Source organism: Trichechus manatus, unplaced genomic scaffold, assembly GCF_000243295.1.
Source record: "Trichechus manatus latirostris isolate Lorelei unplaced genomic scaffold, TriManLat1.0 scaffold00045, whole genome shotgun sequence".
Classification (NCBI taxonomy): Eukaryota; Metazoa; Chordata; class Mammalia; order Sirenia; family Trichechidae; genus Trichechus; species Trichechus manatus.
Genome location: NW_004443981.1, coordinates 16,990,905 through 17,002,802, shown reverse-complemented (window position 1 = coordinate 17,002,802; position 11,898 = coordinate 16,990,905). Strand labels below are relative to the sequence as shown.

The 11,898-nt window shown below is 42.7% G+C and overlaps 1 protein-coding gene across 1 annotated transcript in view; it reads right to left on the bottom strand.

The window, feature by feature from the left end:
• The window catches only part of TDRD9 (tudor domain containing 9), a 131,505-nt gene that overhangs the window by 9,695 nt on the left and 109,912 nt on the right, over positions 1-11,898 (bottom strand). Inside the window, exon 34 of the mRNA XM_004376801.2 lies at positions 5,556-5,694. Coding sequence (XP_004376858.1) covers positions 5,556-5,694 — 139 coding nt within the window. The remainder of the gene's footprint in view (positions 1-5,555; positions 5,695-11,898) is intronic.

Sequence of the window (11,898 nt, the reverse complement as noted above, 5' to 3'; positions counted from 1 at the left end):
CCACAGTACTGACACACCACACTTCATCCGTCCCACAGTACTGACACACCACACTTCATCCGTCCCACAGTACTGACACACCACACTTCATCCGTCCCACAGTACTGACACACCACACTTTATCCGTTCCACAGTACTGACACACCACACTTTATCCACCCCGTTGAAGAACATCTTGGTTGCTTCCAGTTTTTAACAGTTATGAATAAATCTGCTATAAACATTCACATACAGGTTTTATTTGAAGGCAGATTTTTAAATTACTTGCATAAATACCTAGGGGTTGGATTACTCTATCATATGGAAAGTGCATATTTAACTCAATATGAAACTGCCAAATTGTCTTCCAAAATGGTGGTACCATTTCGCATTCTCATCAGCAATGAACAAGGGTTCCTGTTGCTCCACATTCTAGCCAGTATTCATTATTGTCAGTTTTTCTGGATTTTGGCCATTCTAATGTTCATTGCTGATGGGTTTCAGCTCAGCTTCTAGAATAAGACAGACTAGGAAGAAGGATCTGGCAGTCTACTTCTGCAAAAGATTAGCCAGTGAAAACCTTATGAATAGCAGCAGAACATTGTCCGATATAGTGCCGGAAGATGAGGCCCTCAGGTTGGAAGGTACTTAAAAGACGACTGGGGAAGAGCTGCCTCCTCAAAGTAGAGTGGACCTTAATGACATGGATGGACTCAAGCTTTTGGGACCTTCATTTGCTGATGTGGCATGACTCAAAATGAGAAGAAACAGCTGCAAACATCCATTAATAATCAGAACAGGGAATGTTCAAAGTATGAATCTAGGAAAATTGGAAATCGTCAAAAATAAAATGGAACACATAAACATCGACATCCTAGGCATTAGTGAGCTGAAATGGACATGTATTGGCCATTTTGAATTGGACAATCATATGGTCTACGATGCCAGGGATGATAACTTGAAGAGGAATGGCATTCCATTCATCGTCAAAAAGAACATTTCAAGATCTATCTTGAAGTACAACGCTGTCAGTGATAGAATAATATCCACACGCTTCCAAGGAAGACCAGTTAATACGACTATTATTCAAATTTACACACCACCCACTAAGGCCAAAGATGAGGAAACTGAAGATTTTTTACCAACTTCTGCAGTCTGAAATTGATCAAATATGCAATCAGGATACATTGATAATTACTGGTGATTGGAATGTGAAAATTGGAAACAAAGAAGAATCGGTAGTCAGAAAATATGGCCTTGGTGATAGAAATGATGCCAGTGATTGTATGATAGAATTTTGCAAGACCAGTGACTTCTTCATTACAAATACCCTTTTTCAACACCATAAACGGACACTATACACATAGGCCTCGCCACACGGAATACATACGAATCAAAGTAACTACATCTGTGGAAAGAGACCATGGAAAAGCTCAGTATCATCCACCAGAACAAGGCCAGGGGCCGACTGTGGAACAGCCATCAATTGCTCATATGCAAGTTCAAGTTGAAGTTGAAGAAAATTAAAACAAGTACACAAGAGCCAAAGTACAACCTTGAGTATATCCCGCCTGAATTTAGAGACCATCTCAAGAATAGATTTGACACACTGAACACTAATGACCGAAGACCAGTCGCAATGTGGAATGACATCAAGGATATACATGAAGAAAGCAAAAGGTCATTAAAAAGACAAGAAAGAAAGAAAAGGCCCAAACAGATGTCAGAAGAGACTCTGAAATTTGCTCTTGAATTTCGAGTAGCTAAAACAAAATGAAGAAATAATGAAGTAAAAGGGCTGAACAGAAGATTTCAAAGGGTGGCTTGAGAAGACAAAGTAAACTATTATAGTGACATGTGCGAAGACGTGGTGTTAGAAAACCAAAAGGGAAGAACACATTCAGCATTTCTCAAGCTGAAAGAACTGAAGAAAAAATTCAAGCCTCGAGTTGCAATACTGAAGGATGCAAGAAGCATCAAAAGACGATGGAAGGAATTCACAGAGTCATTGTACCAAAAAGAATTGGTCAACATTCAACCATTTAAGTAGGCAGCGTATGATTAGAAACTGATGGTCCTGAAGGAAGAAATCCAAGCTGCACTGAAGGCACTGGCGAAAAACAAGGCCCCACAAATTGACAGAATACCAACTGAGATGTTTCAACAAACAGATGCAACACTGGAAGCACTTGCTCGTCTATGAAAGAAATTTGGAAGACAGCTACCTGGTCAACTGACTGGAAGAGATTCATATTTCTATCTAGTCCCAAGAAAGGTGATCCAACAGAATGTGGAAATTATTGAGCAATATCATTAATATTACATGCAAGTACAATTTTACTGAAGATAATTCAAAAGCGGTCGCAGCAGTACATGGACAGGGAACTGCCAGAAATTCAAGCTGGATTCAGAAGAGGACACGGAACAAGGGGTATCATTGCTGATGTCAGATGGTTCCTGGCTGAAAGCAGAGAATACCAGAAAGATGTTTACTTGTGTTTTATTGACTATGCAAATGCATTTGATTGTGTGGCTCCTAACAAATTATGGATAACACTGCGAAAAATGGGAATTCCAGAACACTTTAATTGTGCGCATGAGGAACCTGTACATAGACCAAGAGGCAGTCATTCGAATAGAACGCGGGGATACTGCATGGTTTAAAGTCAGGAAAGGTATGCCTCAGGGTTGTATCTTTTCACCATACTTACTCAATCTGTATGCTGAGCAAATAATCCGAGAAGCTGGATTATATGAAGAAGAATGGGGCGTCAGGATTGGAGGAAGATTCATTAACAACCTGCGGTATGCACATGACACAACCTTGCTTGCTGACAGTGGAGAGGACTTGAAGCACTTACTGATGAAGATCAAAGACCACAGCCTTTGGTATGGATTACACCTCAACATAAAGAAAACAAAAATCCTCACAACTGGACCAATGAGCAACATCATGATAAATGGAGAAAGGACTGAAGTTGTCAAAGATTTCATTTTACTTGGATCCACAATCAACACTCATGCAAGCAGCAGTCAAGAAATTAAAGGACGCATTGTGTTGGGCAAATCTGCTGCAAAAGACCTCTTTAAAGTGTTAAAAAGCAAAGATGTCATCTTGGAGACTAAGGTACGCCTGACCCAATGCATGGTGTTTTCGATCACCTCATATGCATGCAAAAGCTGGACGATGGATAAGGAAGACAGAAGAAGAATTGATGCCTTTGAATTAAGGTGTTGGCTAAGAATACTGAATATACCACAGACTGCCAGAAGAATGAACAAATCTGTCTTGAAAGAAGTACAGCCAGAGGGCTCCATAAAAGCGAGGATGGCAAGACTATGTCTCACATATTTTGGACATGCTATCAGGAGAGATCAGTCCCTGGAGAAGGACATCATGCTTGATAAGTAGAGGGTCAACGAAAAAGAGAAAGACACTCAACAAGATGGACTGATACAGTGGCTACAACAATGGGCTCAAGCATAGCAACGATTGTGACAATGGCACAGGACTGGGCAGTGTTTCGTTCTGTTGTACATAAGGTCACTATGAGTCGGAACCAAATCGATGGCACCTAACAACAACAAGTCCCTTTATGTGCAAGGGCAGTTAATACTTAACAAATCAAAAACGTAGAAAATGTTTCACAGCAGTGCCATCTTGGAGTAAGGACAAGCTCACCATGTCTGACTTCAGCTTCCTTTTTTCCCCATCCCTTTAAGACAGTTATGTCAACCTCCTCTACTTAATGGAACTTCTCTAGAGTGGTGCTTCTCAAACTATCTGTGGTGCAGGACAAGCTTTGTTTTCATTTTGTAAAATGCAGTAAAAATGAATTATGAGAACAATGAAATATAAAAACATATGAAACACAAGTCCAAACTTTTAATTATTAGATGCAAAGGATGTAAAATTAACCTTGTCAAACTGCTATACAAATTTCTGAAGGCTTAACCTTAGCATCAGAATTTATCACAGGCCAGCCCATCACCGGCATCACTCACAGAAAGTGCTCTGGGCAGCACTTCTCTAGAGTATGTCTGCACCTGGCCATCAGTCAGCAAGCCCGCCGTGCCTGTGAGAAGGATGAAGGAGGTGGCAGGACTTGTGTCCTCGTTTCCCAATATCAACCAGCAAAGATGTCCAGTTAGTCTTGATTTGCACCAAAACGAGAATAGAATGAGTCTTGGATACAGACCCACAGCAGTCCTACGGTCCTAGTATTCAATTCAATTGCCCAGAAAAACCTACTGTGCCAGGAGATACCAAATGTGAAATTCAGAGAGTGTCGTCTCTACCAGGAAGATACTTCTCCCAGAAAAGAGAAGTAAAACAGGCAAGTGATGGGGGCACCAAGAAGCGAGCACTCCAGGGTCAGAGCTGCACGTCTGTGTCTGGAACACCATGCCCTCAGTGCAATGGGTTTCACTTATATATGACCCTTCTGGACTTGGGTTTCTAATTCTGCCAAAAATGATCGGCACAGCCACAGTCTTGCAAGGGATTGGTCATCATACTATGCAAACAGGATGCATAAAACCACCCAACAGGATTAAGTGATCTTGAGGGAACTGGCCAATTACTATGCAAATTGAGTGACTGTGGACTACCCAGGGGATTGGTCAGTTCATGGTCTGGCTGGGAAGGCAATGCCTTGAAATTGAATATAAAGGCCAACCCCACAGAGATTGAGGGGGATTTCACTGCCATCAAGAAGAGCCCGGAACAGACTATATCCTTTGGACCTGGGGTCCCTGAGCTAAGAACCTCCTAAACCCAGAAAAGAGAGAGCTATAACACTGAAGACAGAAAGAAACAGTGGCAACCACAGCAGAGTCCAGAAGCAGCAGTACAAGCAGTGAGAACCATGGGACTGGCAAACGGCTGTGGTGGTGCTTGCCAGCTCACAAGCAAGAGAGAGCTGAGTGGCCATCTTCAAGCAGGAGGCTTGCTGACTGAGTGGGATGCCTCCAGGCACTTGTCAGAGGAGCTAAAGAGCTGTTAACACTTGCTCGAGCATGGCAGAAGCCTGGAGATGGCCCGCAGGCTGGCACGGCCAAGAGACGGGCCATCACTTGGCACAGGGAGCAAAGGGTCTGCTTGCAGGCATGGCTGAGAAGGAGCTGAGAGCCATCCTGGTTGGAAGCTGTCCTGATTGATGAACTGCATCCTGTCTTCTGGGTTGTATCCTGTTACTACCAACTTGCTCCTGAACCTGAGTTGTAGCCTGTTACTTCCCTAATAAATCACATAACTGCGAGTACTATCTGTGAGTTCTGTGTGGCCCCTGCAAGGAATTATGGAACCCAGGAGAGAAGTAGAGAGTGTTGTGGGGAGAAAGGGGCACCTGGTGTCAGAAATGGTGAAAAAGTTGGAGAGTGAAAGTATGTCTGACCCCCACGTCATAGAAATCAACTTTAGGCTGATTCTAATTATCTTCCCTCCTCCTGAAACAGGCTCAGGTGCTAGATTACAATGTCAGACACTGCACTCACTGTTAAATGGTCATGTGGACAAACCGAGAGAGAAAGAGAGAGAGAGAACTGGTGCACCGTAAAAAGTACATCAATGTTACCTCCACGATATCCTCCACGCTGAACTGAACATCAAACGCTAGCTCAATGTCGTGCTCTGGCAGGATAGGGGTCCCTGTAGTTGGGTTCCACCCCAAACCACAGAGGACTCCAGTATAGCATTTTCCATCCCGATCAACCCTAAAGGGAATGTTATGAGAAGAGTTAATATTTCAAAATTGTTAAACCAGTGTTCCAATATTAAAGGAATTAACCAATAAAATACAGTTACAAGGAGAGTAAATTTTTTTATTAACCCACGATTTAGGTTTCTAATCCTCTCTGCTGCAGATGACATAAAGAATATTCTATCACATCCAGTTTTTTCCTCTACCTTTGAATTCTTTCCATGGGTTAAATTCTGATTAGTGAGATTTCTGGAGAAAAGGTTGTATACATTTTATAACTTGTGAAGGAAGTCTGTTGTCGTTGTTAGGTACCATCCAGTCAGTTCCAACTCATAGTGACCCTACGTACAACATGAAACACTGCCCAGTCCTGCTCCATCCTCACAAGCAATGCTATGCTTGAGCCCACTGTTGCTACCACTGTGTCAATCCACCTCATTGAGGGTCTTCCTCTTTTTCGCTGACCCTCTACTTTACCAAGCATGATGTCCTTCTTCAGGGACTATCCCTCCTCATAACATGTCCAAAGTACATGAGCCAAGTCTCACCATCCTCGCTTCTAAGGAACATTCTGGCTGTACTTCTTCCAAGACAGATTTGTTCGATTCTTCTGGCAGTTCATGGAATAGTCAATATTCTTCACCAAAACCAGAATTCGAAGGCATCAATTCTTCTTCAGCCTTCCTTATTCACTGTCCAGCTTTTACATGCATATGAGGAGATTGAAAATACCATGGCTTGCATCTGGTGCATCTTAGTCCTTGAAGTGACATCTTTGCTTTTTAACACTTTAAAGAGGTCTTTTGCAGTACATTCGCCCAATGCAATGCGTCTTTTGATTTCTTGACTGATGCTTCCATGGGCATTGATTGCCGATCCAAGTAAAATGAAATCCTTGACAATTTCCATATTTTCTTCATTTATCATCATGTTGCTCATTGGTCCAATTGTGAGGATTTTTGTTTTATGTTGAGGTGTAATCCATACTGAAAGCTGTGGTCTTTGATGTTCACCAGTAAGTGCTTCAGGTCCTCTTCACTTTCAGCAAGCAAGACTGTGTTATCTGCATATTATAGGTTGTTAATGAGTCTTCCTCCAATCCTGATGTGTCGTTCTTCTTCATATAGTCCAGCTTCTCGGATTATTTGCTCAGCACACTTCTCGGATTATTTGCTCAGCAAGTTTCAGAGTCTCTTCTGACATCTATTTTGTTCTTTCCTCTCTTTCCAGTCTTTTTAACGACCTTTTGCTTTCTTCACGTATGATGTCCTTGATGTCATTCCACAACTCGTTCTGTCTTCGGTCATTAGTGTTCAATGTATCAAATCTATTCTTGAGATGATCTCTAAATTCAACATGGTGAAAGGATACAACTCTGATGCACACCTTTCCTGATTTTAAACCACACAATATCCCCTTGTTCTGTTCGAACAACTGCCTCTTCATCTATGTACAGGTTCCTCCTGAGCACAATTAAGTGTTCCAGAATTCCCATTCTTTGCACTGTTATCTGTAATTCGTTATGATCCACACAGATGAATGCCCTTAAACACAGGTAAACATTTTTCTGGTATTCTCTGTTTTCAGCCAAGAACCATCTGATATCAGCACTGGGATCCCTGGTTCCACGTCCTCTTCTGAATCCAGCTTGAATTTCTGGCAGTTCCTTGTCCATGTACTGCTGCAACCACTTTTGAATTACCTCCAGCAAAATTGTACTTGCGTGTGATATTAATGACATTGTTCAATAATTTCCACATTCTGTTGGGTCACCTTTCTTTGGAACGGACACAAATATGGATCTCTTCCAGTTGGCTGGCCAGGTAGCTGTCTTCCAAATTTCTTGGGATAGACGAGCAAGCACTTTCAGTGCTGCATCCATTTGATGAAACATCTTAATTGGTATTCTGTCAACTCCTGGAGCCTTGTTTTTCGCCAGTGCCTTCAGTGCAGCTTGGACTTCTTCCTTCGGTACTATTGGTTCCTGATCATATGCTACCTCCTGAAATGGTTGAATGTCGACCAATTCTTTTTGGTATAATGGCTCTGTGTATTCCTTCCATCTTCTTTTGATGATTCCTGCGTCCTTCTATATCTTCCCTGTAGAATCCTTCAATATTGCAACTCGAGGCTTGAATTTTTCCTTCAGTTCTTTAAACTTGAGAAATGCCGTACGTGTACTTTCCTTTTGGTTTTTTAACTCCAAGTTTTTGCATCTCATTATACTACTGCACTTTGTCTTCTCAAGCTGTCCTTGAAAATCTCCTGTTCAGCTCTTTTACTTCATCATTTCTTCCATTTGCTTTAACTATGCTATGTTCAAGAGCAAGTTTCAGAGTCTCTTCTGACATCTATTTTGTTCTTTTCTCTCTCTCCAGTCTTTTTAATGACCTTTTGCTTTCTTCATGTATGATGTCCTTCCACAACTCATTCTGTCTTCGGTCATTAGTGTTCAATGTGTCAAATCTATTCTTGAGATGGTCTCTAAATTCAAGTGGGATATACTCAAGGTCCTACTTTGGCTCTCATGGACTTGCTCAAATTTTCTTCAGCTTCAACTTGCACTTGCATATGAGTAACTGATGGTGTGATCTGCAGTTGGAGCCTGGCCTTGTTCTGACTGATGATATTGAGCTTCTCTATCGTCTCTTTCCACGGATGTAGTCGACCTGATTCCTGTGTATTCCATCTGGCGAGGTCCACGTGTATAGTCGCCTTTACGTTGTTGAAACAAGGTATTTGCAGTGAAGAAATTGTTGGTCTTGCAAAATTCTATCATGCAATCTCTGGCATGGTTTCTAACACCAACGCCATATTTTCCAACTACCGATCCTTCTTTGCTTTCTACTTTCACAATCCAGTCACCAAGTAGCACTTAGTAAAAGCTTCTGTTTGTTCCACCTCCCCACCCTAAAAGAATTGTACAAATTTATTTGCCAGTTTTACCAAACACTCACCCGGTCCCCCCAGAGTGTCACTTGTCACTCCTCTCTCTGAAAGTTCTCCTACAGCGACAGTCCTCACCGGCTCTACTGCCACCAGCCTGATCCCAGCCACCACCGGGAGTCATCGCCATGCGACGAGTCACCACAACTCATAACTTCCTGGCCAACTTTCCCCACATCTACTCCTGCTTCTTCCCATCTATTTTCCATATGCCCACAGTGTTAGCTTCTATAACAAGCCAGTGATGTTCCTTCCTTGTTTAATGGCTGTCAGAGGTTTCCTACTGCATTCAGACTAAAGCATGTCCTTGTCACCGGGGCCTACAAGCCAGGGTGTGATTAGTCTTCTCAGGCCACGTTCTCGTCTCAGCCCCCCTCAGATACCTCTCTACCAGGGACACTTCCTCCCCAGCACCATCTCCTCCCCAGCCAGACGAGGACTTTCTCCAGGCCCCCAGAGCCCCTGACCACCAGGCTCTTTGCCCTTTTTCAGGTACTAATTTAAATACCAGGGCCACCGCCCATAATAGTGTCAACAAGAAATTATAAAAGAACAAACATCAACGCTCAATGCCCTTTGAAATACTTTGCTAATTTTTCTTGACTCTTAATAACTCAGACATTTTTTCCACTGTCTAGAACAATTAAGTTTTGATGATATTCTAGGCAAAACAGAGCTTTCTTCTAAGTTCTAAAGATAGATACATTTTTTTTTCAGTTTAATGTGAATGAAATAATTCAGACTTACAAACTAGGGGGTATTTGTTTTACAAAACAGTCCCCCAAATAATTCTTTAAATAGTAAGCTCCCTTATATTGTTTTAATGTAATTTAATTTATGATTTCAATTTATATAATACCTTTCCAGAACAGAAGTCATGAAGAACCAAGGGTCACCAAAATTAAAGAGTAATAGCTGTTTCATCAGTTTCAACAAAACATCACATTATCTCAACCTTCCTGAGACTTACACAGATCGCTCTGCTAGGACAGCACGTGCACGTCATCAAGCATATCTGAAAGGATCAGCCTCGAACGAACCCCATGAGGGTGCCCGTGCTCTGCTCATCTGCTCTACCTCTCACTTAGGCCAGTAAAGGCACCAAAGTTCAACGTTTAATTCCCGTCTAGGGATGCTAGATACTTATACGAACTTAAGGAACTATAATTGCTGTTGTTGTTAAGTGCTGTCGAGTTGGTTCTGACTCATAGTGACCCTATGGACAACAGAAGGCAACACTGCCCAGTCCTGCGCCATCCTCACGTCATTAAGGTCGACTCTACTTTGAGGAGGCAGCTCTTCCCCAGTCATATTTTGAATGCCTTCCAACCTGAGGTGTTCGTCTTCCGGCACTATATCAGACAATGTTCTACTGCTATTTGTAAGGTTTTCACTAGCCAGTTTTTTCAGAAGAAGATTGCCAAGTCCTTCTTGCTAGCCTGTCTTAGTCTGGAAGCTCCGCTGAAACCTGTCCGCCATGGGTGACCCTGCTGGTATTTGATATACCGGTGGCATAGCTTCCAGCATCACAGCAACACGCAAGCCACCACAGTACCACAAACTGATACGTGAGTGGTGGGATACTGTAATTAAGACCACAGAAAACATTTTAATTTCATTTAATGCATACTTTAGACTCAAACTGAAATTTTAAAAATCATGACAGGGATAAAAGAAAGCATATTCCACACAGAGTAACCACAGCAAGGGCACATCGCAGACATAATTCATTCAGTGATGAGATTACATGCAGGACCTGGCTACCACTATGTCTGGGAGGGTTGACTTGTCCAGACAATTATGTTTAAGATAAATACAACAGAAGAGTAACTCCTATTGCAAGCTAATATGCTAGGACTCCCTGTATGAGCCGAATAAGGAAATACATTTCCTCAAAATTTAACTGTCAAGCTGAAATTTCCTTATGAAAAAGCTCTGCTTCATAGTCTGCAATGTGCACTGTATCAACCTGCAAAGCGTTAAACAGCAGTATTTGCTAAAAGTCTGACGGTATTTCCAGACCTGCTCAGGCCACTCCCTGTGAGGCACACTAGCCACTCGTGTGGCCGGAACTCCCATCACCATCAAAGCTGCTAAGCCTGTGGGTGCCTCCCACACTCCACACACTGAGCCGAGCATCGTACATCTCATTTAACCCCTCCAACGGCCCTGGGAGGCCAAGAGAGCCCCTTTGCACGTGGAGGAAGCACAGAGATCAAAGACCCTGCCCAGGCTCAGCTGTCAGCAGGGGCTGGAGCCTTGGCCCGGTCTGTCTGGAGCACAGCCTGCCCACTCCACTGGTCCCTTTCACGACACACATTCTCTCCACTTCACACTTTCAATACATAAAAGGCATCCTTTATCCTCAAATTTTCTAAGGCTTTTTCTTTTTTTTAAATGGGGCATAGATCAAGTGTCTTTTTAAACTACAAAAACTGTATGTGAACACATTGCAATCAACTCAAACAACATGTGAGCACAGAGCGCATGGCGGACGCCAATCCCTGCTGCCCTACGTGCCACTGTGACAACAGGAAGCTGACCCTCTTCCACCTTTAGTCTGGGCGGGACCACGACTGGCAAAAGTCACTGTGCGTGACTGCTGAGGCGAGGTCTTAGGAGGTGGTTCGGCTTCCACCTGACTCTCAGGACACTGGCCCTTGGGATCCAGCCACCATGCTGTGAGGAAGCCCCAACTAGCCCACGCAGAGAGACCACGTAAAAGGCCTGCGTGGACAGCAACAGAGGCCTCCAGCTTCAGCCAGCACCAATCACCAGGCATGTGAATGACTGAGCAGTTATGGCTTCCACCCACCGGCCTCAAGTCTCCAGCTGAAGACCCAGACATTGGGGAGCAGAGATAAGCTGTCCCTGGTGGGCCCTGTCTGAATCCTAACCCACAGAATCCCTGAGCAGGGAAAACGGCCATCTTACCCCACTAAGCTTTGGAGCCCTGATGGTGCAATGGTTTAAGCATTTAAAAGTGATTGTGATCATTTTTTATCATTTGGCTTTTTCTAGATTTTTTAAAATAGCATATATGTGTGTGTGGTATATCTATCTATCTATCTCTATATAAGACAAAACCAAACCCATTACCATCGAGTCAATACTGACCTCTAGCAACTCTATACATACATATCTATATTATACACACATATATATATAAATAATACTGTGGTGAAAATATACACACCAAAACATACACACACACACAAATATATATAAAATACTGTGGTGAAAATATACACACCAAAATATACACAAATAT